Raw genomic sequence first — 25,943 nt, 5'->3', positions numbered from 1 at the left:
CAGCACAGACGCTGCTCTGGAAGGAGGCCCTTCTTGAGCGTGTGGATATTCTGTTAGGTGGAAGCCACCACTTCCTAGCCCTTGCTAGGAAACGGACCTGATATTCCCCTAAGGGAACTGCCTCCAGTCTTTCAAAGGTATTACAGAAACGTCCCTGATGGTGTAAAAATATTTAGAGTGGCAGTTGATCCTAAATAGGCCAAATCGTTGCTTTGTTCAGAGCAAAGATGCTTTTACAATGACTACTATTTTATAAGGGCCACACCTGCAGTGTATGGAAGTCCCCAGGCTAGGAGTCCAATCGGAGCTACAGCTGCCGGCCCACACCACAGCCACCGCAACGTGGGATCAGAGCCACCTCTGCAGCCTACCTCACAGCTCACAGCAATGCTGGATCCTTAAGCCACTGCGCAGGGCCAGGAATTGCACCCACGTCCTCATGGATACTAGTCCGGTTCGTTGCCACTGAGCCACGACGGGAACGCCTATGATGATCTCATATTCACTCACACGTGTTTGCGCCCTGGGGACTGGGGGCCAGTGATGAGCTCAGAGGCTGCAGCCAGCATCCTGCCATCCAGGGCGCGGGAGGGAGCATGCGCTCTGGGAGGTCCATCCAAGGGCTGCTGTGGGCAGGGGTCTCAAGAGGAAGAGGGAGGTGGGTGAACTTCCAGGCAGACCGAGAGCTCATCTCTGGAGTGAGCGAAGTCCTTCATTTGAGGAAACGCTGCACTTGTCCAGTCCTCTCGGCTTTGGGGCATTTCTTCAAGGCACTGAATGTGGCCGCTGCAGGCAAAGGCCCAGAGGCTGCTCCTCGCTTCTTTCTCTGTTGGATGTGGCTGTATGTAGAATTTTCATGGGGCCTCAAAGCCTTGAGGTTCCATTAAGGTTTCAGTGGATTCCCGGCAGGTGTGGGCAGGGAGCTTCAGCCAGGCCCAGTTTTCACTTTTTTATCACGTATATTTTTTGGCGTGCCCTGATTTGTCAGGCCCTCTTTCCCCGAGCCATGTATCCTGTTACCCCCTGGAGCCTCTGTGGTCCTTCAGGTCCACCCCGAAGGGAGGCCAGTGGAGGACTTCCGTGCCGTGAGTGCACCTGTATCATCTCAGACGTGATCCTGTAGCTGCGTCAGTACAGCTGAGTGGATGCCCCCACCCCCCCACCCCGAGGATGTGAATTGGTGGGCTGGTTGGATTCCCAGAAGTGGGAAGGAAGCAGAGAAGAAGAGGGGAAAGAGAAGGGAAGAAATGGAGTTGACCTTCAGAAACCTGGGGCAGCCACGGGCGAAAACAATGTGATGGGAAATAATGAAAGAGACAGCACGGAGGCTGGCCTTTCTCAGACTTCTCCGACCGGGGTTCCCGGGGTCCAGTCACATCAGAGCCTCAGGGTGTTTGTTAAAAGGCCTGCCAGCCATGGGATGGGAGTTCTGGAGGATGCAGGGGAGCTGGGAGCGGCCTTCCCAACTGGCTTCCTAAATGATCTTTCCACGGAAAGCGGGGGTCACGGAGTCAGATGGATGAAATTCCATAACAGGCCGAGAATGTGCAAAAGGAGCCCGCAGTGGCTTAGGAAATTAAAAATGCTTTGGTCCGAGGTCACCGTTTGTCTCAACATTCTGGGCTCACCAAAAATAAAGAATTGATGGCTGTCAAAGGACAAGTTCATTCTTGGCTCATGTACAAAAAAAGGCTTGGATTTAAGGATGGATGGAAAGTTCCCAGGGCTGCAGGATCCCTTAGCGGGCAATATATTTCCTTTCTTTCTTTTTCTTCGTTTTTTTTTAATTAAGAAAATTATTTTTTTTTAATTAAAAAAAGTCTTTTTTTTTTTGCTTGGTCCTGCTGGTGTCCTCGCAAAGGTAATCATTGTTTCTCCTTTTCTTTTCTTTTCTTTTCTTTTTTCTTTTCTTTTCTTTTCTTTTCTTTTTTCTTTTCTTTTCCTTTCCTTTTCTCCTTCCCTTCCTTTCCCTTCCCTTCTTTCCTTTCCTTTCCTTTCCTTTCTTTTTCTCCTTTTCTTTTCCTTTCTTTTCTTGTCCCTTCCTTTCCTGCCCTTCCTCCCTTCCTTCCTTCCCTTCTTTCTTTCTGCAGTTCAAGGGTGGGCGTCTGCTGCTCGTACAATAATAAGCCACTGTTTCTGTGGACTCAGCATGAATTTGCAGCATCGGCGGCTGCCCAGCCGTCACAAGCAGGAAACCCGCGGCAGCTCGAGGTGCGCAGGCGAAGAATAAAACATACAGAGAAGAAAGGCTGGAGACTGCATTGCTGGTGCCTCAGATTTTCAGTTCCGTGAGAAACGCAGCTGGGGCTCTCTCCCCAGAGGTGTGGGGGCCGTGGAGACTCTGCGTTGTCAGCCGCCAGAGGATACAGAGCTTGGACCAAAGTCAAGATCCTGCTGCCCCTGAGGAAAACGGTCTTAAGCTTCGGAGCCTCGGAGGCTCTGCCGCCTCTCCAGGCCTGTGAACACGCCGACTTCCACCCGGAGATTGATGACTTCGGGGGCTCAGAGGCCTTGCTTGAGAAATGCCTCATCAGCCGTAGGAAGTAGCTGTCATCCATCACTTATCGAGGGCTTACCATGGGCCAGACTCTGTTCTAAGAGCTTTGTACACATTAGCACTTGTACATGACACCACGAGGTCACCTGAGTCTCCTTATCACACAGGTGTGGAATGTGGGGCCCAGAGACAGGGAGTCCTGTGCCTGAGGTCCCATGACCAGAAGGGGCAAAGGTGCTTTGTCCCTTCTGTGTGCTTACTCACAACTAGGCTAGGGGTTCCCGAGGTGTGGTCCCTGTGCCAGCATCATTGGGCTCCGCCGGGGATTTGTAAGAAATGCATATTCTCAGGCTCCCCCAGATATGCCCAAGGGGAAACTGGGGATGGGTCCAGGCACCTGGGGTTGAACGAGTCCTCCGAGTGGTACCTGCTCATGCAAGTTCAAGTTTGAGAACCACTGGATGGGCTCAGTTGCGTGCTCTCCAAGGCAGCAAGGCGAGGCAGGCAGGCAGGCAGCAGAAAATTCTTAGGAAACCATCCTGGTTTGGGCAGCACGCTGCCTGCAGCTCCGCAGTGACCGAGCGGACGATGATGGCGGAGGTGCTGTGCGGTTCCCAGGGGCAGAGGGCCATCCTTCCCTCCACGGAAATGGAACCAAGACCCACGAGTTCCTGTCTAAGCCACGTCGTCCTCTGGGCTGTGAGCAGGGCTGGGCGAAAGACAGGCCCAGAAGCTGGCATTGGGGGGACACTGAGAACAAAGCCCAGCGACCAGCTGAGCGGAAAGCCGGCAGCAAAGCCACATGGAGCAGCCAGGGGTCTACAACGGCCCAGAAATCAAAGGGGAGCAAACAGGTGGGAGAGGCTACCCCAGAGAAGATGTATTTTAAAATTGAAGCCCCAGATAAAGCCACTTATTCCCCTTCTTTTATAGCAGAAATCAATGACCACGTGCCTGGGGCCTGCATTTGTGAATATGCGCGCAGCAAATGCAAAACGCTCAAAAGTGAAGCCCGAGGCAGGCCTGCCGGTGTGCTGGACAGAGGCAGTCGGGTCATTGGCAGAAATTAATGGTGGGATTTCTTCAAGGGAGTGCTTGCCTGGAAGGGGTTTCACCCTGTTTTCTACTGCAGCGGTGCAGCACAGAAGGCATTTTGCAGGAAGCGTTTATGGGGATTCCCCCCAGTCTAGGCAATTTCCAAATTTCTTCCATTTCTTAGACCTGTGCAAAGGAGCACTTAGAAACAGAGATGGCGAGGGCCCTGGACATTAGCTGATGAAGTGTGACTTGCTGATCTAGAGAGAGCTGTTAAGACTGTATTTTGAAGAGTCATAGTCAGTGAGCTTGAGAAGTCTCTGTACTTAACGGGTGCTCAGAGGATGGCCAGGCCTGTGTGTTTGGCGTGAATCAGGAGCCAGGAAGCCCAAGTTTAAAGAAGAGAGGGAGAATGATCACCATCACGAGCGCCCTTGGTCTTTTTTTTGCTTCTCAGGGCTGCACCTGCAGCCTATGGAGGTTCCCAGGCTAAGGGTCGCATCAGAGCTGCAGCTGCCGGCCTAATGCCACAGCCACAGCAACGCCAGATCCAAGCCGCATCTGTGACCTATACCGCAGCTCATGGCAAAGCCATGAGATCCTTAACCCACTGAGCAGGGCCAGGGATTGAACCTGCATCTTCATGGATACTAGCCAGGTTCTTAACCTGTCAAGCCACAGTGGGAACTCCTCACCTGGGTCTCTTTTGTAGGTGTGAAATCAATGAGCTCTGCCGCAGAAGCCCTTAGCTGCTGTCCAGGATAGTGTTTGCCTTGTGGGCAATGTCATGTCAGACTTGAAAAATAGCTCTCAGGGGGTCTTCTCAGCTCTGTACTGAAATTCATCTAATTATGATGTATTCCCCACTTTGGACAAATGCTTAAAGTAGGTAAGCGCAGATCTACCCAAAAGATAAACCAGGGACCAATTATTTCTTTGACTAAAGAACTCATCAGCTTGCAAAAGGTGTCACTGTCATATTTAATTCCAAGCTTTCCACATGCATTTTTTTGGGCCACACCCAGAGCATGCAAAAGTTCCTGGGCTGGGGATTGAACCCGTGCCGCAGTAGTGACCTGATCCGAGCCTCTGCAGAGACAATGCCAGATCCTTAACCTGCTGAACCATGAGGGAACTCCTGCAGATGCATTTGAAATTAAGTGCACAACCAGCGTTCTTCTGTAGCTTACATCCTGCATGAAGTGAGATATATCCATGTCTGCCACGCCTGGTTCATAATAGATGATGCTTCTCCTGGGAATTGGTAACTGTGCGGGGTGCCAGTGGGGGGGTGCGGTCAGGTGCACCGCATGCCAGCAGTTCTCGTGGGACTGCTGCCTTCTCTGTGATTCTGACACATGTCTGACGTCAAGTCTTCTTAGCCGTTCGTCCTGTTTTGTCCACGCCAGTCACAGCTGTCAAGTGTCAAAGAAGAGCCCTTGACCTCCAGGTCTCTTAGTTTGTGATCTTTTTTTTTCTTTTCTTCCTTTTCTTTTTTTCTTTTTTTTTTGGCCACTCCACAGCATATGGAGTTCCCTGGGCCAGGGATCAGATCTGAGCCACAGTGAAGGCAATGCTGGATCCTTTAACCAACTGTGCCTGACTAAGTATGGAACCCACATCCTAGTGCTGCAGAGATACTGTTGACTCCATTGTGCCACAACAGGAACTCCCTAGTTTTGATCTTATACACACACACACACACAGATGCATGCATGCACATGCACACGAATTTTTTTGTTGTTGTTGTCTTTTTAGGGCCACACCCGTGGCACATGGAGGTTCCCAGGCTAGGGGTCCAATCGGAGCTGTAGCCGCCGGCCTACACCACAGCCACAGCAACATGGGATCCGAGCCGCATCTGCGACCTACACCACAGCTCATGGCAATGCCAGATCCTTAACCCACCGAGCAAGGCCAGGGAGCGAACCCACGTCCTCAGGGATGCTAGTCCGGTTTGTTAACTGCTGAGCTATAACGGGAGCTCCTACTACTGTATGTCTTTAATCTGCTTCTCTGCTCAAATCTCCAAGTTCCTTTCCAGTTGAGAATCTTCTTTCCACACAGCACAATATTTTCTAGACAGCCCAAACCTGGGCTACCCTGTTCCTTTTGGTAATTTGCCTCCTATTTTTTATTTGGATGGAGCGTGTCCCGTGGGGGTGGGGATGGGTCTTGATCCCACTTCCCAGATGGACCCTTTAGTTGCCTGCTCAATAGTGAGTCCTGCAGCCAAATTTTAGGGGATATTCTGGGAAATCCACTGGGCAAAAGGAATCCTGTGTTGCTGAGAAGGGACATCCAGGTGTGTTGAAGCCCTGACAAATCAGAAGGGGGCACAAGGGGCTACATGGGGCCAGGGGTGTCTTGATGGCAGCACTGCTTAGTGCCAGCCAGCCCAGACTTTGGGGGAAGCCCCTCTGTTAGGGGGTTGTGTGGCCAGGGGGACAGACCACACCCCCGAGAGTAAATCTGAAGTTTTCCCCCCGGGGAGTGGACACTCCCGTGGTCATGCCTTCTGGAAGGAAGTCAAGCCAGAGAGATGGAACACGAGACCTTTAGAGGCCAAACTTAGACCCAGCTAAGAAAGCAGAACAGCACGGAAAGACCCAGGAGAGCTTGCCAGTCATCTGGGATCCTGGCCCGGCTGCCACCTGCCTTCTGGTGAGCTGGTGGCTCAGCATCCTCACCTCTGGCTCATTTGTATGGGGGACCCCAGTTTATAAAGCAGCTGCGGGCCACTTGATCTGCAAGTGAAAATAAATCCCTGCCTCTGGGTCTCTCAGATGAGGGAGGAAGCAGAGAGACACACGCCATGGCCAGTTTTACTGTGAGCTTCTAGCATGCCAGGCAGGCCACACAGCTCTTCTTATTCAGCTGCCTCTCTTACCCAGTAAAGGGTTCTGGTTACTCCCACTGCATGAAATAAGTGAGAACCTGGGGTCAAATGGTCCCTCAGAGGAAAGGGCTCTGCCCTAACCTGCCAGTGGCAGCGTGGGGAGGGGACCAGACCTGCTCTCTGGCTTTTCATAAGGGTCTCCTTCTTCCCACCAACCATCTGTGTGCTTAGACCCCTTTCTTTGTCCCGAGTCTAATTTGGTGGCAGGTGGCAGAGCACAGTCAGAGCAAAGATGTTACGTTTTCCTACGAAGCCTGCATCTGCAAAGCTGGAGGGTACCTGTGCTCACAGCTCTGGTTAAAAGCACCTGACTGCCCTCACAGCCCCCATCCCCAAAAGGAAGCGTGGAGATCATTGCTGGGTATGAAGGAAGTTTACTGCAGCTTCTCTCTTTGGGTTAGTAATTAGGTGTGGTCATTGAGGAGATTTAATGGAATCCCAATTCAATCTTAAACATTGATGGAGCCAGTCCGAAGGCATCAAGAAGTTGACCAGATGGATCTATGTGACTCAGTGCAAAGAAGAGAGAAAGGAACAGGGGACATTAACAGAGTCGGAAGTAAAATGGGCTTATTTTGGTACCTGCTCAATGAGCCCACAGCAGTAAAGCCATCAGGGGGAGCTCAGGGAAGGAGCCAGGCTGAATATCAGACAGTCCCGTGACCTTCCATGCAATGCTTTGATTCAGATTCTAACACCAAAGTCACTGAGTATTAAGTAGTTGACAATTCTTTTTCTTGAAAACTCTTATTTGCTTCACAGTGGGGGAGAAAATTTATCCTCTACTCTTTCCTACAAAGATCAACTCTTATTTGAAAGCGTAACCTTGTAAATTTATTATAAAAACAAAAGAGATTTCCCAAAAGATGAAACTAAAGCTCTGCAGTGCCACCACTTAGAGGTGCCTGTGATTAAGCACCTAGGTGTACACTATTTCAGCATTTTTGGCAGGTGTTTACACTCACAGGATCCAACAGTAAATACTCTTTAATGACAGCTTCTTTGTCACTTAACAATATTCTTATATTTTCATGTAATTCAATAACTCCTACAAATCATTTAAAAGCACAGAACACTGTAGCTCTGTTTGGCTGAATGACTGGCCAATTCCCTGTCACTGGCCATAGAGGTCATTCTCCCCCCAGTTACCAATCACACCATACATAGGAACACTGAAATAGCATCCCTGGGAGTGGAAGCCCTGGTACTCTTGCCTTGGAGCTAGCTGAGGAAGATGCGGAAGAAAAACATTTTATTCACATAGTCTCCCTGAGCCTGACCAGTTTGCAGTTTTTTCCTGGCTGGGAGAAGAGCTAGCTGGATGCAGAAGGATGCGTTGCAATGCAGTGGAAATACCAAACAACTCAACGGCAGCTGATCCTGGAACCCTGGAGTGGGTTTTCTCACTGCTCTGCTAAAAGGACCCCAGAAGGCACTCAGCATCCTGTTTAGTATGTCACCAGCCACCTGCACTTGGATTTGAGTTGACTTCAATTCTCCTTGGTGCCATTTGCCCCCTTTCTGGTCTTAGAACTTAGCACCTCCTTTCAAGAGAATCATTCCTTCAGTAGGTTTGTAGGTGGGTTAAAAAAAAAAAAGTGTAATAACCCAAGAAGCCTCCGAGTGTAAGATTTTAGTTTTTCCTGGCTTGTCTAATTTACACAAATCATTTGTTTATGCAGCATTTGCGTTATGACTTTTCTGATTGTTTTATTCTATTTAAAATTTCCTGGCAATTCCCCAAGTTCGGCTTCTCAGCCTGCTCAGTAATCAATGCTATAGCAAGAAAGATGATGAATGGCTGAAGGGCTGCCCACCATTCAAATAAGATCGACACCAGCCTTTCAAGCTGCCGAACTGAACTGGGCATCTCCGTTTTGGAGACTAATAACTCTTCTGTGTTGTTTCTCTTATCAAAACCATGCACAGAGGAGAAAACAGTTTGGTCGTCTTAAACATGAAGGATTGAGACATTAGCTATGACTGGCTGTGCTTCGTGACTGTGGCCTGTATAGGTGTCCCGATGGTCACTTTGGAGGTGGGCTGGTAAACTTGCATTCAATCTACCACCTGCAAATTCAATAAAATACTTATCGCGTCGTTATTCTGTGCCAGGCTCTCTTTGTCAAGTCAGCAGAGACTGAAAGGAACCAGAAATAGCCCTGCCTTCAAAGGGCTCACAGTGTGAAGTGTCCTGACTTCAAGAGAGAAACACACGTGTGCACGTGTGCGCGTGTGCACAGGCCAACTCTAGAGTACAGTTCCAGCTTAGATAGGTGGGGACATAGTGCTCCAGGAAGATCCAGAGGGAGCATTTCATGTGGCTGGAGGTTGGAGGAAGGTTTCAGAGAGAAGGTGATGCTTAAGTTGGGTCTGGGTGAGGGACAAAGGGGGAACAGGCATTGGAGGCTAAGGGGGGGGGGGAGGGAGGGGGGAGGAAGGGGGACGAGACCAGCTTCCGGGGAAGGACCATCACAGATCAAACCCTGGGTGGAGGTGAAGAAAGAGGCAGCTCGGCATCGTAGTGAAGGTAGCCGGTGAGGACACGGAGGAGAGGAGAGGGGACAGGCTGGAGAGAGGCGCCTGTGCTCTTCGGGGGTAAGTCCAGCAGGGGGCTGGGGTTAGCGAATTGGAGAAAGAAGAGAGAACGTGGTGGGTTTCATGCTTCTGTCCTTTGCCGCTAGATACCTCATGTCCCCATCAGCCACTGACTCACTGAACCACGACGGTTGAGCAGTGACATTTAGAAAACTTCACTTTCTCTTCCCTGGCGTCCACTTAGGGACCCTGCCGCTAAAGAGATGGCTGAGGAGGAGTCTGGGAGCACTTTGAATCTCAGTGGGCTCACCAGCAATTTTCTATAAGGTGCCACCATCCACAGCCCACGTGTCTCTTTGTAAAGCCCTGATAGGCACGTTTCGTTTGGTGACGACGCTGACCCCACTCGGCCCAGTGAGGTCGGCCCCAGCGGGATGGTTTACAGGATGCGCGTTGCTAAGCGACATTCAGGGTGTCCACAGGTGGGAGTCGGGGACAACCAGACTCCGCCTTGGGGTCCTGACTCCGCTCCTGTCCACCTGCCTCGCTCTGGGTCTCAGCCCAGCAGTCAGCCAGCCAGACACCTACCTCCTTTCCTTCTTCCGCAGAAGGAAAACTTGGGCAGATCCGCCTCGCAGATGGGGTAGGAGAAGTTCAGGATGGAGGACCCCTGACTGAAGAGAGCGACGTCCAGAAACAGCTCCCTGATGTCTTGTCCTGGGGAGACCAGAAGACCAGCTTTCCTGTGAGCCTGGTTGCCAAGCTTCAAATTTCCTAAAAGCCTGAGCCAAGGACCTTTCTTTCTTTCTTTCTTTTTTTTTTTTTTTTTTTGCTTTTTAGGGTCGTACCCACGAAATATGGAGGATCCCCTGCTACGGGTCCAGTCAGAGCTGCAGCTGTCAGCCTACACCACAGCCACAGCAATGCCGGATCCTTAACCCACTGAGTGAGGTCAGGGACTGAACCTGCAACCTCATGGATTCGTTTCCACTGCACCATGACAGGAACTCCCAAAGGACCTTTTGTTCCCAAAGTCAGTGCTGTGTGGGGAATGGTTTTCTTTTCTGGTCAAACAGCATTGGGGCAATGCTCCCGGGGAATCTGAGACCACCCGGACAGCCCTGGGTAGGAAATGTGGCCCTTTCACGACTTTACTGTCTTTGGAGCAGGTACTTGACCTGTCCCCAGCACCCCCCACACACACACACACACCCTGGACCCCGAATGTGATGCCCTGGGGGCCTGGCTTCTCCAGCTTCTCAGCTTCTGAGGCACTGCGCCAAAGAGCCACGGGCTGTGGTCCAGCCTGTATCCCCACTGCTGATGCCTGGCAGAGGCTGTCCTCTGGTCACGTAGGAAGCCCCTCCGGGTGCCCGGCAGGACTGGTTCCCAGCTCTCTCTGCCTTTGCCTCTGTTCCTCCCTTTTATGTCCCGCCCACTCCTCCCCCGGTCCTCCTCCCACTTCTTCTCTCCCTAAAGCATTCGCTGAGCCGCAGCTTAGAGACCAGATACTGTGCAGAGTCTGGAAATAGAGAGATGCATGAGAGGTCTTGGCCCCCGGGAAAGTTCCCGCCACTTCTCTGGAATGATTCCACATGCTCAGTTTATTAAATCCTTCTGCTCCATTTTCTTTCTTTCTTTTTTTTTTCCTTTTTTGGCCCCCCTGTGGCACATGGAGTTCCCGGGCCAGGGATCAGATCCGAGCTGTAGCTGTGACCTAAGCCGCGGCTATGGCAACGCTGGATCCCAACCCACTGTGCTGGGCCAGGGATCGAACCTGCGACCCAGTGCTCCCAAGATGCTGCCAATCTTGTTTTGCCACAGCAGGAACTCCCCTTCTGCTCTGGTTCTGATGGAACTCTTAGAAAGGCAGTGCTGGAGCAGCTAGAGCCATGCAATACCCAACTCTAATGACAGGACGGCATCGCAATAAACCATCAGAGGGCATTCCAGCTCCTTGATGGGGGCAAAGGGAAATGATACTCCATGTCTTTGCCTGTGTCCAGGCTTCAGAATTTATACGTGTTATTTGGAGAAAGAAATAAGGCAAAGATGAACCACGTTGCTGGTACTGGACTTGTTTCTCGCTGAGATAACCAAGCAAAAGTCCCTCCTGAGCAGACATCAATAGTTACACTCAAAATATATATTCTCTTTTTGCTGGAGGTACAGTTGCCAACTGCTTCTGTCATTCAGATGAGCGCCTGGGGTCTTTTCAGTCCAAAAGCACAGCATCAAATGAGAGTTCTGCTCCGTCTGGATATTGTCCAGAGAGAGAAATGAGAACGAACATGGAAATCATGTTAATTCCAGAGCCTGGCGGGGAACCGGGGTTTAGCCAGCCACTGCAGTAAATGCAAGTAATTAGGTGCGAGGGGCCAGGAAGAGGTTTTGCCATGTTTTATATGACGTCAGTAACTTTTACTTACTCAGAATGATTCCAAATCGAATGTGGAGGTTTGGTTTTAATTGTTTGGAACACTGGTCAACAGAAAAGCCAAAATCTTGTAGCGGGTCTGCCAGGAAACAAACAATGGATTAGGTGTGAGGGCACCGTATACTCTGCAAACTCATATGCAAAAGTCACATCAGTTCTACTATTTTTTTGCATAGGAATCGCTAACACGAACTCGAAGAGACAGGGACCAATGCTTTTCTTGCCCAGGTCCATGAGGCTTTGCCCGGCACCTCCCGGTCTCCATAACACCAACCCCGTGTCCGTGCGGATGGCGGGTCTAGCCTGTGAAATAGGCACAGTATCCTGGGTGAGTTCCATCTTTACTTACAGCTTTTCTTACTGTCTGAATTCTTTTAGGTCCTCGACTTCGGGCCTTAAAATTCATTGCATAAAACATTTCATAAAGCATTGGTTATTATCATTAAATCAGAGGAAAGCACGTGTAAATGTTCAAAGTTAAGACCTGCCGGGATAATCCCATCCCACCCCATCCCATTCAATGTAAAATTTGTTTCCCCAAATATTCCACTCTCTGCAAAGAATATTTTTAAAACAATTTCTGCTCATTCAGAAAGCTCCCATGGCTTACCTATGCCTTAGATGAGAGTCAAGACACGCTCTTCTGGCCCCAACTTCCCCACCCGACATCCTGAGCCTGCCCTCCATCCCAAGAGATCCGGGAGGCAACCTAAGTACCACCCAGCCAGTTCTCCAGCAAGTTCCAGGCACTTCCTCCTGTTTCTCACCACATCACCCCTCAGGTCATCGTCTCAAAACTACAGTTTCTCAATCCATCTTCTTTGTGAAGGCTCCCCTGACAGTCCTCCAAAGATTTTTTTTTGCTTCTCTGAATTCTTCAGCCAGTTATATCTGAAATACTTTTTTAAAGTTAAAAAAAAAAATGTTTTTTCCTTTTTTTCTGCCACACCTGCTGCCCAAGGAAGTTCCCAGGCCAGGAATCGAACCCTCGCTGATGCAGAGATAGCACCAGATCCTTAACTTGCTGAACCACAGCAGGAACTCCTGAAATACTTTTTAAAGCGTAGAAGCATTTATGACTTTGTACTTTGCCCCAAACCACTTAATCGAAGCACGGAATACTTGAAAGGCAGGAGACAGTGTGTTGTTTTGTTCCTGCTCTTTTGCTTTCCGTTTCCTTTCCGTTTCCCGAGAGAGGACCACTGATTTTAATGGAGGGTTTATGTTACATGAATCACTGAGCTGTGTGCTTGATGAGTTTTCCACTTAATTGTCCGGTCTCCCTGGCGCCGAGCATGCCCGGTAAGCGCTCCGTAAGAGCTCACAATACGGATGAACGGGCTGTGTACTAAGCCATCGTCTCTCCAGATCCAGCCTTCTGGGCTCTGCTTAGTGAAGCTGGCGGCTCTCTGCCATCATGTTTCTGCTCTGCCAGGTGCCAGCGGGGACAGGCTGAGTGGGACAAGGGACTGGCTCCTTCTAGCATCCTTGCTGAGTCTTGAGAATGTCACTGGTGATGACCTCTCACCCTGGCAGTGGCAAATGGCTCCAGCATCCGGCTCTCTCTTTTGCATCTTCCCAGAGTCAGCCAAGGCTTGGTTCTACCAGCCCCTAAGCTTCTGCAGGGATGATAACTCAGAGGCCATCACCTGTCCCCAGAAGCCTGTGTCTCGCTTCTGCAGGCTCTTCTTTCAAGCATCTGAGATCCAACAGCCCCACCCTTTCACAGCCCTCGGGTGGTAGCTGCTTCCTCTGTGTCCCCCTTTGGTTTTCTGGTTCTCTAACCACTGCTTCACCAATCCCCTGAATTAAATTTTCTCCGTTAAAATAACTGACAAGCTCTTGAATTCCCGACCAGATCTAGGCTGATACAAACGAATGACAATCTTGAGAGATTTCCTCATTTCACTAATGGGAAAATAAAGACCCAAAGTGAACCTCTGCGTTAACTCACCCAGCTCAAGCCCTAGAAGGTAGCAGAGTCAAGAGTCAAACCCGGACTTAAACACAGATAAACTAATGAAAAGTTGCCACCTGCCACAGGATTCACCAAGTAGAGCCTGGAAGACGTCTGTTAATCATTTGATTTGTAAGATTTGTGCAGGCTGGTTGCATCTGGCCGTTCTGCTTCATAACTGGCTTCAATTTCAGCTTAGCTCTGAGCTCCCATTTGTCAGCGAGCATATTCCAGACAGTTTAATGGTCCACATGGCTGACCTGGAAGACACATAACTGTCTCTAGTATCTGCCATGGGAAAGGTCGCCGGGACCTTTAGCCTTGCACACTTCATCTAGGTGCACTTTTGTTTGCTTAAACCCCCTACGATCTGGTCACTAACTTCACTCAGTACTGAAACAGAGGCCAACGAACAGACATTTACGAAAATGCAACCTCCAAATTGGGGACGACCGGAAGGTGCTATCTGAGAAAAGATAAAAGAGGCTGGTCACGTGGGGCTAAGCTTGATTAAGCAGTTACAGAACAGCACTGCATGTGTATCAGTAAAGTATAGATGGGGGAATGACCCAAAGGCAGCAGAAGGAAATAAAACATCTCCCTGGTGCTAGGGAAATATCACTGTTAGGAAAATAACTTTAATAAGGAAAAGAGTCACAAAGAAAGCAGCCCATTGCTTCTCTCTGAGGATGAGGATTAAAAAGCAGAAAGATATTATTTAAAAAGCGCTGAGGGCTTGGTGATCTTCCTGAGCAGTTATTTCCATTTTACGCCTGAGAGTGAAAGCGCAGCTTGCAGTTATCTGGGGGAAAATGGCATTTATTCTTACCATCCCCCAATCCCACCCTCACACACGTGTAACCTTCCCTTTATAGACCGGTGTTTTCACTCGGGCACTTAGCATGAGCTATATGACATTATTTTTTCCTGTAACCGCTTTCACTTCTTTTTTTTTATTATTTTCCCACTGTACAGCAAGGGGGTCAGGTTATCCTTACATGTATACATTACAATTACATTTTTCCCCCAGCCTTTCTTCTGTTGCAACATGAGTATCTAGGCAAAGTTCTCAATGCTATTCAGCGGGATCTCCTTGTAAATCTATTCTAAGTTGTGTCTGATAAGCCCAAGCTCCCGATCCCTCCCACTCCCTCCCCCTCCCATCAGGCAGCCACAAGTTCTTTCACTTCTTTACTAGAGGCTGCAAGGCAGGCTTCCCAGCTTCCGGGCCCAGCATAATGTCTTAAGATTATATGAGGTTCAGAATAATGGTTTGTTGAATGAATAATAGGGATTATAGGTGGTAAAGTTGCCAAGAACTTTAAAGCCTGATTTCTCAGCCTCGTCACTATTGATATTTGGGGTCAGAAGTCCTTTGGTGTGGGGGCTCTCCTGGGATGGGCCTGTGCACTGTAGGATAACAGCAGCACCCCTACCCACTAGGTACCAGTACCATTCCAGACCCAATTCCAACCGAAAAAGGCTACAGGTATTTCCAGGTGTCCCCTGGGGGACAAGCTCGTCCCTGGGGGGGAACCACCACGGCTTTCAAGAATTGCTTTCTCGATTGCCAGGCAAATGCCTCAGAATCACTTTCGGAAATAAACAAGAGCAGGTGGAATTTTTGAAGCCGTTCTCCTTAAAAAGCACCCAAATCGACTGTGGCAAAGTGGGGAATTTTTCCTGAGACAGTTGCCTTGGGTCATTTTTACCATGTGTACATCGGATTATCTGAATTTGGATCTTCTGAAAGAATAAAATGGGAAAGTTGGGGAACGTTGGGGTCCCTGGCTTTTTTTTTTTTTTTTTTTTTGTCTTTTTAGGGCTGCACCTGAGGTGTATTGGAAGTTCCCAGGCTAGGGGCTGAATCCCAGCCACAGCAACGCCAGATCCTTAACCCACTGAGCGAGGCCAGGGATGGATGCCAAGTCCCTATGGATACTAGTCAGGTTCATTGACTGCTGAGCCATGACGGAAACTCGGGGGTCCCCAGCTTTGAGGGCGGGGAGAACACCTGAGTCCTGAGGCCACAGTTGTCGCCCTGGCCTCACACCCTGCATCCTGTGTGTAGCTGGCTGGAGGGGTTTGGGGGACAGCTGAGGGCCTGACTCTCAGGCTGCTGGTCCCACTTACATACTGTAAAATATTGAAACCAGGAGATGGGCCTTGGGACGACAGCTCTTTCAGATGTTACCAGTTTTACACGCCCTTGAGCTTGTGTGTCTGTGTGTGTCTGTGTGTGTGTGTGCACGTGTGTGCAGGCGCTTGGTGTTCCATTGCTTAGATTTTAAAAACCATTGCAAGGTGGGTGAAGCATGGACTTTCTAGCTCCAGAGGGAGGGTGGGGTTCTTACAGCAGGGCCACCCCGAGAAAGAGCTGACAGCCCCCAGTCACCTCTATCTGCCTTCTCTATGTTCACGTCCAAGTCCACCCAAGGCTGTCCATGTCCTGCTGCACGAAGATAGCTTCTCTTTGTTTTTTGTTTGGTCTTTTTGGGGCTGCACCCACAGCATGTGGAAGTTCCCAGGCTAGGGTTGAATCGGAGCTGTAGCTGCTGGCCTTCGCCACAGCCACAGCAACTGGGGATCGGAGCCACGTCTGTGACCTATGCCACAGTCACAGGCAAAAACCCTGGATCCTTGACCCACTGAATGAGGCCAAGGATCGAACCTGAGTCCTCATGGATACCAGTTGGGTTCATGAACACCGAACCATGATGGGAACTCCACAGGGGTCTCTTTCTCTCTCCCTCCTCTCTTTCCCTCTCTCCCCCCCCCTTCCCTCCTCCCTCTTTCTCTGAGCGCCCCTCCACCCCTTCCATGGGCTACATCCTGAGACTCAGAACACTGACTTTCTTCTCATGTCCCTTAACCCACAGGACTGTAGGAGCTGGTATTGCTGCCTGCGTGTGCTGTTGGCAGAAAACAGGCTGCTCCAGGAATGTCAGGAATTACAAGGCATGTATCATAGCAGGTTTCCAACAGAGGCATGGCTGGGGTTGGGTAGAGAAGGACCAGAGAGATGGCGGGGGAGGGGCTCACCATCAGCGTATGGCTGGAACCCACAGGTGAAACTGGCTCCGCTGGTTTCTGGGCAGAAGGAACACTTGGGCAAACAGCACGTGAGCAAAGTGGATCTGCCTCTGGTTGGTTAAAAAACAGCCCCGGATAGCTTCTCGTTATCCAACAAAATGGTATTTATGAGAGTTCTTCATGGTTCAGTGGGTTAAGGACCTGACAGTAGCGTCTTGAGTCACTGTGGAGGGGTGGGTTCGATCCCTAGCCCAGTGCAGGGGGCTAAAGGATCTGGTGTTGCTGCAGCTGTGGTGTCGGTCGAAGCTGTGGCTCAGACCCAGTCCCAGGCCTGGGAACATCCATATGCTGCAGGTGCAGCCATAAAATTAAAAAGTAGAAATTGAGTTCTCCAGAGAAACAGAAGGAATGGAAAAAGTATATATATAACACATAGAGAATATCGCATACATACACAGAGTGTCCATAGCATAGATAATATCTATTTATCTATGGAGAGATTTCTTTTAAGATTTATTTAGTCACACAGGATTGGTGTGGAGGGCCCAGCTGACAGGTCTGAAATCTGCAGGCCGGGCCCGCAGGCCAGAAAGTCAGGCTGCGTTTCTATGTTGCACACTTAAGACTGAATTGCTGCTTCTTCAGGGAAGCTCAGTCGTTGTTCTTAAGCCTTCCACTGATTGGACGAGGCCCACCCACACTTCGGAGGGCTATCAAATCTACACGAAGCCGGCTGTAAACGATCTCCCCTCTACAGCCACCTTCATAGCACGTCGTGACCAAAAAAGCCAGGTACGCACACAGCTCGCCATCGCGGGTTCTCCTGTGTCCTGTCGCCCGAACCCTCGACAGCCCTTCCAATTGTGCTTTACAATCTCAGTGCTCTTACAGGGTCAAGAGTTAGCTTGAGGTTCAAAGGCCTCTAAACGACCCCCTAAGTTTGTGGGATGGATTCACTGAGCCCCTACCAGTGGCAGGCTCTATGCTGACTGAGAGTTTGGGAACAAAGATGAGAAAAAGCCAACTAAGTTTCCAGGAGCGCTATAGGTAGGGCTGTCCGGGTCCCGGGGTAACACAGAGAGTGAGCCAGAATCTGCCTGGGGAGCCACTGACGATTCCAGAGGGAGAGCGTGGCGTGACCTGGTCAATGTCTCTCTTTTCTCTCCAAATACTGACCTTCCTGGGCCTGTCCCCTGTCCCACCAGCTTCTTACTCTCTGCTCCTATAGTTGATGACCTATGCCTGGGATTTAGCCACACTGCATAGCATTCATACCATGCAACGTCCTCCGTGATAAAGCCTTGCCTCCTGGACCAAGGTCAGGCTCAGGGGCAGGACTTTTCCATTACATCCTATTATACTGTATCCTTCCGTGTTTTGGATTCCTCCCCGCCTCCCATTGTGTCTGACCCCAGTCGCCCCGGCACGTGCTGATTCCGTGTAGCAGGATAAACGTCTCGCGCTTTTCATTCTCTGCTTTTTGAAAACATGTTTACTTCTCTCCACAGCATGAAGTTCGCTTTGGACAATTTCCAAGAAATGAGAGGGCTTTGGCGGGCATACAGGAAAACATTTGCTTCTCCCCTGCCTTTTGTGCTTGCAGCCCAGCCCAAGCCCAGCTCTCTCCCGGGACCCCCTCTTCTACCCTTCCTCGCTCTGTGCATCTCATCCCGCTTTTATCATCATGAAGTGTGGTGAGGCTCGCTGCTTCGCATCTCTCATAGATGATATTAGCATAGAAGCCGTGGAGGCTGGGAATGATGTTTCCTTTATCCATCCTCAGAGAACCGGCATCTCATACCGGACACGCCCATGAATCTCAGCTGGTTGGATAAACAGATGAAAAGGAGAGAAGGTCTGGCAGCTGGATGATAGTGGGAGGAAGTCCAGCTTTCCTGTCCAGCTTTGCCGGGGGCCAGCAATTGCTCGGGAAGCCTGAGTTTCGAGGCCAGGGGTTGATGGTCCCCCCATTCGGTCGGCTCTTCGGGAAGGTGTCAGCGCGTTAACGCTCTCATTGTAGTAACAGGCGTATTTGCTTTGGCGCTTAGGATGGCATTTCTGAGGGTGGTTGAAAATCTAATCCCAGGGCAAACATGAGCAGATGCACCTCTGCAATCTTTCAGGATTCCTTCCCAAATACAACAAAAGAAACAGATCTTGCTTTTGACTTCTTCCGCGAGGTTGGGTGCCGACCGGTTCTGTAAGCTTTGCCCTCTGCTTACAATCCAGGCCTAGCTGTGCGTGGGTCTGTAAGGGGCCTTCTCCTGTGGCTGTATTTTGATTGTGGGGTTTAAACCTTCTCGCTTGAGTCCTAGGATAACAATCAAGAGTCATCGTGGAAGCCTAAGAGAGGAAAAAAGATGGGGAAGGCTTCGGGAAGACGCCATGGCTGGAGGTCCGTTACCATGGCAACACAAGAGTAATTCCCTCGTTTCTGTCCTTGATGCACTGCGGCGTGGTCCTCTCCCCCCGCCATCCTCCTTCCTTGCCTTTGAAAAGACGTAAATGACTTACAAGGTGGCAAATGTCTTCTAGCTTGTCGTTCTGTTATTTCCCGACCTCTGCTTTTCTTCCACCTGTCAAATCTTATTGCTACAGAACAGGGCGGCAAAGCTCCCACATGAGCCATTCTTTCAAATAGTAGTAGTTCCGCCCCTTTCCAGGCTCCCCCGTCAGCGTTTCATCAGGAACTGACTCACTCAGCCAAAGTCAAGTGCATGATCTGGCTTTTGGTTCCTTCAGCTTGGATGTGCAGAGTGAGTGTTCAAAAATGCTTAGCCATGGTTCCTAATACCAACCACAACAAACAGACAATGAACACAGCCACAGTGGAACATCTACAGCGGGTACCATGGGGGCAAGAATTCCTACAGCCCCCAGGCTGCCTGGTAAGCTCGGTGGAATGCATTTTTGAGCGTGAAGGTGGGTCGGGGCTGCCCAATTCAAAATTCTGGATCCCTCGCTTTGTCGGCTTCTAACGAAAAGAAATGGGACTCAGTGGAATTCATTCATGGAGAAGGTCTGACCTGCATCTTTTGGCCTCTGAATCCCACTCCCCAGGAGGAACCGGAGTTTGGTTTCCATGAGCGTAAGAGGAGATGGTTTTTGTATCATAATATAAACATTCGAGACCAAAAGAGATAAATGACAATGAAGAGATGCCTTCATTCAGAACCTTACCAAAGGCCTCAAGGACAGTAACAACCCATCTGAGGCTAAGATCGAGCGTTTGCATCTTAGGAGTCTATCAGTCTACTATCAATAGACACGAGATGCATAGTTTTTCTGTGTGTTTCCAAGGGGGTACCATCGTGCCACAGAGAATCTTAACATGAGCGCACAAGCCAACTTGAACTTGTCTTACAGGTGACAGTGCATCCTAGAGGCTCAAGAATGGGAACTGCAAGTTAGCCTCTGATTCATTTCCCTGAGTACCTGACAGGGTGGGAAGAACACGAGGCCTTGGAGATACAAAACAAACCGGGAGTTCCCATTATGGCTCGGAGGGTTAAGAACCTGACCAGCATCCATGAGGACTCGGGTTTGAGCCCTGGCCTCCCTCAGTGGGTTAAGGATCTGGCATTGCCACAGGCTGCAGTGTAGGTCACAGATGTGGCTCAGATCTAGTGTTGTTACCGAGGTTGTGGCATAGGCTGGCGACTACAGCTCCGATTTGACCTCTAGCCTGGGAACCTCCATATATTGCAGGGGTGGCCTTAAAAAAAGACCAAAAAACCCCCCAAAAACAAAACACCCAAAACAAAGACAAACCAGAAAAGGCTCTGCTCTCACCTGGATTCTGACACTTCCATCATCTAATTATGATTCTAGACTTAGTAAAAGGTACATGCATCCTCTGTTTTTTTTGTTTGTTTGTTTGCTTTTTAGGGCCACACCTGAGGCACATGGAAGTTCCCAGGCCAGGGGCTGAATTGGAGTTACAGCTGCCGACCAACACCACAGCCACAGCTACAGCAACGCAGGATCCAAGCTACATCCGTGACCTACACCGCAGCTCACGTCGACGCCGGATCCTTAGCCCACGGAGCGAGGCCAGGGATCGAACCCGCATCGTCACGGATACTAGGTGCGGTTCTTAACCTGCTGAGCCAAACAGGAACTCCTGTTTACCGTTCTGTTACTAATCTGGGGTCAGTCCGTGTGGGTTAGAAAAACAGAAAAGGGAGAGGATTTGGATTTCACTTCTGGGGAGGAAGCCCGTGGGTTCCACGCTTCTCGGGTTTAGGAACAGTGCGTAACATGGCAGCATTTGGTGACACTGAGACACATCCAGTGTCATAGCGCATTTCTGCCTTTCCTGCCAACCTGCCCATCTTCCGGCGGGGACAAGACGGGGCCACGACGGCCAGGGAGGTTTACCTGATGGTGGGTAAAGGTGTGAGGCTGACCTCAGGGATTTTCTGGAAAGGCTAGAAGTTCTGAAGAGGAATATTCCCTCCTCTGCTGCAAGTCCCGAGCGAGGTTTAGGAGAAAAAGCCCAGGTGTTTGTCCTCAGCATCTGGGCTGTGGAACGCCTTGCATGGGTGACAGGAACTGGAGAACTGGCTGGGAGGTGACAAGTGACACCAGGCAATCTCTGGTGATCTGGAGAACTGGACTTGAACCCAAAGTTCTGGGAGGTTCCTTCTCTCCCTGGGCTTGAGAGCAGCCAGGACGTCAAGTATTAATATCTAATTTTGTGATGAGGAGGCTGAGGTCTAGGGCAGCCAAGTGACAGTCCCCAGGCCCTGCCCTGCTTCTTGTGGCTTCTCCCTCACACTGCCACTCACGAGAGACAGAAGGCAGGAGAGGCTGACTGCCTGCATCAAGAAGCAGAGCGTGGGGCAGAGGCAAGAGTCCAACACATACCATGACCCTGCTCTTTGGGCCTCGGGCTGATCACAGAAGGGACAGGACAAACCCAGACACGCAGCTTTCTGGGCTTGTTGGCTAGGATTGCATGCATCACTGTCTCCTGCAAAGGGACTGCTGTTTCCCAGCCCCAAAGGATGATGGTATAGCCCAGAGAACAAAGCAGAGGCAGAAGAAGGTTTTTGTAGGATTTAAGAAAAATAATATAGGAGTTCCCATTGTGGCTCAGCAGGTTAAGAACCTGACCTAATGTACGTGAGGATGTGGGTTCGATCCCTGGCCTCTGTCAGTGGGTTAAGGATCCAGTGTTGCTGCGAGCTGCAGCATAGGTTGCAGATGTGGCTTGGATCCCGAATTGCTGTGGCTGTGGTGTAGGCTGGCAGCTGCAGCTCTGATTAGACCCCTAGCCTGGGAACCTCCATATGCTGTGGGTATGTCAATTAAAACAAATAATAATAATAATAATAATATGCATGAAGCAATTAGGTCAATGTCAAGGGCATAGTAGACCCTGAATAGCTGGGCAAAAATGAGTGGGTTCTGTTGGAAAAGCAATAACGGACGATTCTCATTGAAATTGCAGAACATGAAACCAACCTCTTCTCAAACATTTCTTGGAGTTCCTGTCTTGGTGCAGTGGTTAACAAATCCGACTAGGAGCCATGAGGTTGCGGGTTCGATCCCTGGCCTTGCAGGGTTAAGGATCTGGTGTTGCCGTGAGCTGTGGTGTAGGTTGCAGACGGGGCTCGGATCCCACGTTGCTGTGGCTCTGGCCTAGGCCGGCAGCTGTAGCTCCCATTCGACCCCTAGCCACAGGAACAGCTCAAGAAAAGACAAAAAAAAACAAAGTCTCTTTTATTTTTAGCCATGACCACAGCAGGTGGCGGTTCCTGCTCCAGGGATCGAACCTGTCCCAGAGCAATGGCAATGCCAGAGCCTTAACCCACTGAGCCACCAGGGAACATCTCAAAATTTTCCTTCTAACGTGAGAGCACTCTGGGTTTAAAACAATTTTGTTAGATCCAATAGACATCTCTGAAACAATACCCAGAGGAGAGAGGAATAGTAGTTTTGTGGTTGGGGATGTTTCTTGCCACCAGTTTCTGAACTTGGCTGTGCACTGGAACCATCTGGGCAGTTCTGTACAAATACCGATGCCTGGGTCCTGCCCAGACACCCTGGTGCTGCCTGGGCACCAAACTATTTAAATGCTCACCAAGCGATTCTACCATCCAGCCTTGTCTGAGGGCCACTGTTAGAAGCCCAGCCCGTTGCAGGCTTAGTCCCGGGGGGAGACGCTGATAGGAAGACACCCGGGTGGACTTTGCCTCCCTCTAGGCTAAAAGTTTAACCTCTTCACGGGTTTCCCAAGAAATCCCCTGACAAACGTTTTCACAAGTTTCACAGAATTTCTAAAATTGAGGGGCTTCAAAAAGGCAACCCCCTTCTCCCAAACTACCTGTCACCCTCTTCCCAGCTGCCTCCCTTCATCCCTTTATCTCTCTGACTCTTGCTCCAGAGAAACTGCAGAAATATTTCTCCTACCTTCGTGCTGAGCTTGGAACCCCACCAGGTCTGGGGGGTCCTCAGCAGTTTACCCGGGTGAATCTTAAAGAATTCTTGCAGTAGAGGCGGGGCTCTTCTTGGTAGCATCCTCCTGGAGTTCCCATCGTGGCTCAGCAGTCATGAACCTGACTAGGATCCATGAGGAGGCAGGTTCCATCCTTGGCCTCGCTCAGTGGGTTAAGGATCCGGTGTGGCCGTGAGTTGCGGTGTAGGTTGCAGACATGTCTCAGATATGGCATTGCTGTGACTGTGGTGTAGGGCAGCAGCTGCAGCTGGGATTTGACCCTTAGCCTGGGAACTTCCATATGCTGAGGGTGCAGCCCTAAAAAGACAAAAAGAAAGAAAGAGAAAGAAAGAAAGAAAGAAAGAAAGAAAGAAAGAAAGAAAGAAAGAAAGAAAGAAAGAAAGAAAGAAAGAAAGGAAGAAAGAGAGAGAATCCCCCTAATGGCCCGTAAAGGAATTTTGGTTTGACCATGTCTCCATTTGTTTGGGATACATGCCCAGGACTGAGGTCGCAGGGTTACATGGTGAGTGTAGGTTTGGTTTTGTAAAATGCAGCCTGTTCTCCAGAGCGGCTGGACATCTTACATCCAGCAAGGCTGGCAGATCCTCTTAAGAGACACTTGTTCCCTGGGAGGGATCAGGGGAGGGGCTTGGGCGTCAGCGTGGGGTTGAGAGCGTCTACGCCTACCCAGCCTTCGAGGTTCTGGCAAGACTTTCTGTGATGGGAGACAGACACTCCCGGGAAGCCTCCAACCCTGGGAGCCGCGCAGGGCACATGCAGGGGTAGCTCATGGTTGTCATGCCCCTAAGGGGGAGGGGGAGGGGAATTTCCATCCTAGCACCTCCCCCCTCCCCCACCACCCAGTGCTGCACTCAGGGCCCCGGGGGCAGTTTTGGTCCCACTTTGTCACAGGTAGGCCTGCAGGACAGGTGTTCATTCCCAAGGCTTGACGTCCAGTGTTTCCAGCATGAGATCAGCTCACCACCCGCTCCCTCCCCTGAGTTCTGCTCTCCCTGCCCTTGGTCCTGAACTGTCCACTGCTGCCCTGATGCCCCATCAGAGCCGCACCAGGAACCATCAATTTACACTTTTCCCAGGAAGCCAGCCTGTTGACAGAGCCGACGGTTTGTCTCAGTCTGTCGGGCTGTCATAACAAAATCCCACAGACCGGGTGGCTTAAATGACAAACAAACAAACGTATTTCTCACCGTTTGGGAGGCTGGCGAGCCCGGGAGGCTGGCTGATTCCGTTCCTGGTGGGGGCGGGGCCCTCGTCCCGCTTTGCAGATTTCCCACCCGTGTCGTCCCTGGTCTCTTCCTCTTATGAGGACACTAATTCCTGTCCTGAGGCCCCACCCTCACGACCTCATCTCACCCCAACTGCCTCCTAAAGACCCCACCTCCAAACACCATCCCATGGGGGTCCAGAGCTTCAGCACGTGAACTTGGGGGAGACGTTCCGTCCATAGCATGAGTCAAGACCCTGCTCTTAAAGGCAGTCAGCAGTCGGCGAAGGGGCCAGAGTGACACTGATTCTGAATATGCGCCCACCCTGATTGGAACGAATGCCCCACAGAAGCAGCGGAAGGAGGAGGAAGGGTTCAAGGGGACTGCAGGGGTCATTTGCATCAGACACAAGAGGCACCACGTCTCTGGGGCAGGCGGACGCCTCTCCCGGGGGACCTGAGGAGGCCATGAAGATTTCCTGAGCAGGTGCCCTGGGTGAATAGTGGGGTTTCTACCAGGATGTCTTGTACTGAATCAGGGAGCAGAATCCCTCATTCCCGGAACCAGTCTTCCATTGCCTCCTGCCTCTCTCACAGTTGGGGATGGAGCCGGAGTGGGTCTGCGGGCTGTCTCTCTTCTGCAACAGAGCGCTCCCTGGCCGGGGGGACCGGGGGAGGGAGACGTTTCCATCCGTGTGTCCTGGACCACCCAGCAACAGGATCCCGGGGTGTAAATAACACAGGGTCCTAAGCACTCACTGGTCAGTGCTGGAGGAGCAGAGGACCAGCTGCCTTTGGCTGGGTCCCTCTTCCAGCAAAATAAATGCCTCATTAAGGAAAGAACTCATTTCTCTGCTTCCTGAATCCACACAACCCTCTCCTTTCCCTCCTGTTTAGAGGATCAAAAATACTTCTACTAAAAATATAAAAAGAATTCTATTGGAAGATAGCAACCTGACATGAAAAAATAAGACGGGAAATCTGAGTTCTGGTTAATTAAATCAGAGGGTGCACCTGCTGAATCACCACAGCCTTCCTGCCCCGCTACCAACCCTCAGGCAAGTTCAAGGCTGCACGTGAGTTGATCACCACGAAGTTTCAAGCTGGCCTGACTCAGCACTTCACCAATTCCTTCACGCCGTGGCCGGAACCATTTGGATATTGTTCCAACTCTTCTTGCCATCTGTTCGCGTGTTTTCAGAATATAGTATTTAGAAACTGTAATTGTATGGAAACAGTACTAGACAAAACTGTCGAAACCTGAGGAATTCTTCTACATGCGTGTGCCCAGGCATACGCTTCAGAGACATGGAAAAGAAAGTCCTGAACTGGGTAGGTTTTTCTGACATGAGGAAACATAAATAATAGATACTCACAACAGTTCTTAATTGTGAAAAATTGGAAGCCACCTCAATGTTTATGGAAAGGAGAATGACACAATTGCAGTCTATGCAAATAATGACATACTCTACAGAGGTAAAAATGAATTAACCAAAGATACACATGCTGGCTCTCTCTTGGAATAATGTAACACACTGGTTCCCAGATAAATTATTAGTCCAACTCTCTTGTTAATTCCTATACGTTTTAGATAGGATTTGCTACGTTGGCAGTCATATTATATGCATAAAATAATATTTTATACCCTCTTTTCAAATCCTTAAGTATTTTATTTACTATATGGGTGAGGGTCTTCAGAGCAGTGTGGAATAGAAGTGGGAGGGAGGGTACTTGTGTCTAATTCTTGGTTTTAAAGGGACCGTTTCCAGGTTTCACTGTCAAATGGGATGCCCTCTGTAGAGCTGCATTTTAGGCACATTTCTCTAAAGAGCAGAGAGCTGATGTTTAAAATTTGATATGGCAGAGCCTCAAAAAAATTA

General features: G+C 50.1%; 1 protein-coding gene across 3 annotated transcripts in view; it reads right to left on the bottom strand.

Annotated features, from left to right (window-relative positions):
* The window catches only part of LY86 (lymphocyte antigen 86), a 48,250-nt gene that overhangs the window by 8,355 nt on the left and 13,952 nt on the right, over positions 1-25,943 (bottom strand). For 2 of the 3 annotated variants that reach the window (XM_084966706.1, NM_001097415.1), the window contains 2 exon segments: positions 11,399-11,485; positions 9,558-9,686 (listed from right to left, as the gene is read on the bottom strand). In XM_084966706.1, the coding sequence (XP_084822832.1) occupies positions 9,558-9,686; positions 11,399-11,485 (216 nt within the window). 3 annotated transcript variants of the gene reach the window in all.

The sequence above is a fragment of the Sus scrofa genome, chromosome 7 (genome assembly GCF_054392235.1).
Source record: "Sus scrofa isolate SSC_HxYL_T2T_F1_AM1 chromosome 7, Sscrofa_HxYL_maternal_Yorkshire_Landrace_v2.0, whole genome shotgun sequence".
Lineage (NCBI taxonomy): Eukaryota > Metazoa > Chordata > Mammalia > Artiodactyla > Suidae > Sus > Sus scrofa.
This window is presented reverse-complemented; position numbering and strand designations above follow the sequence as displayed.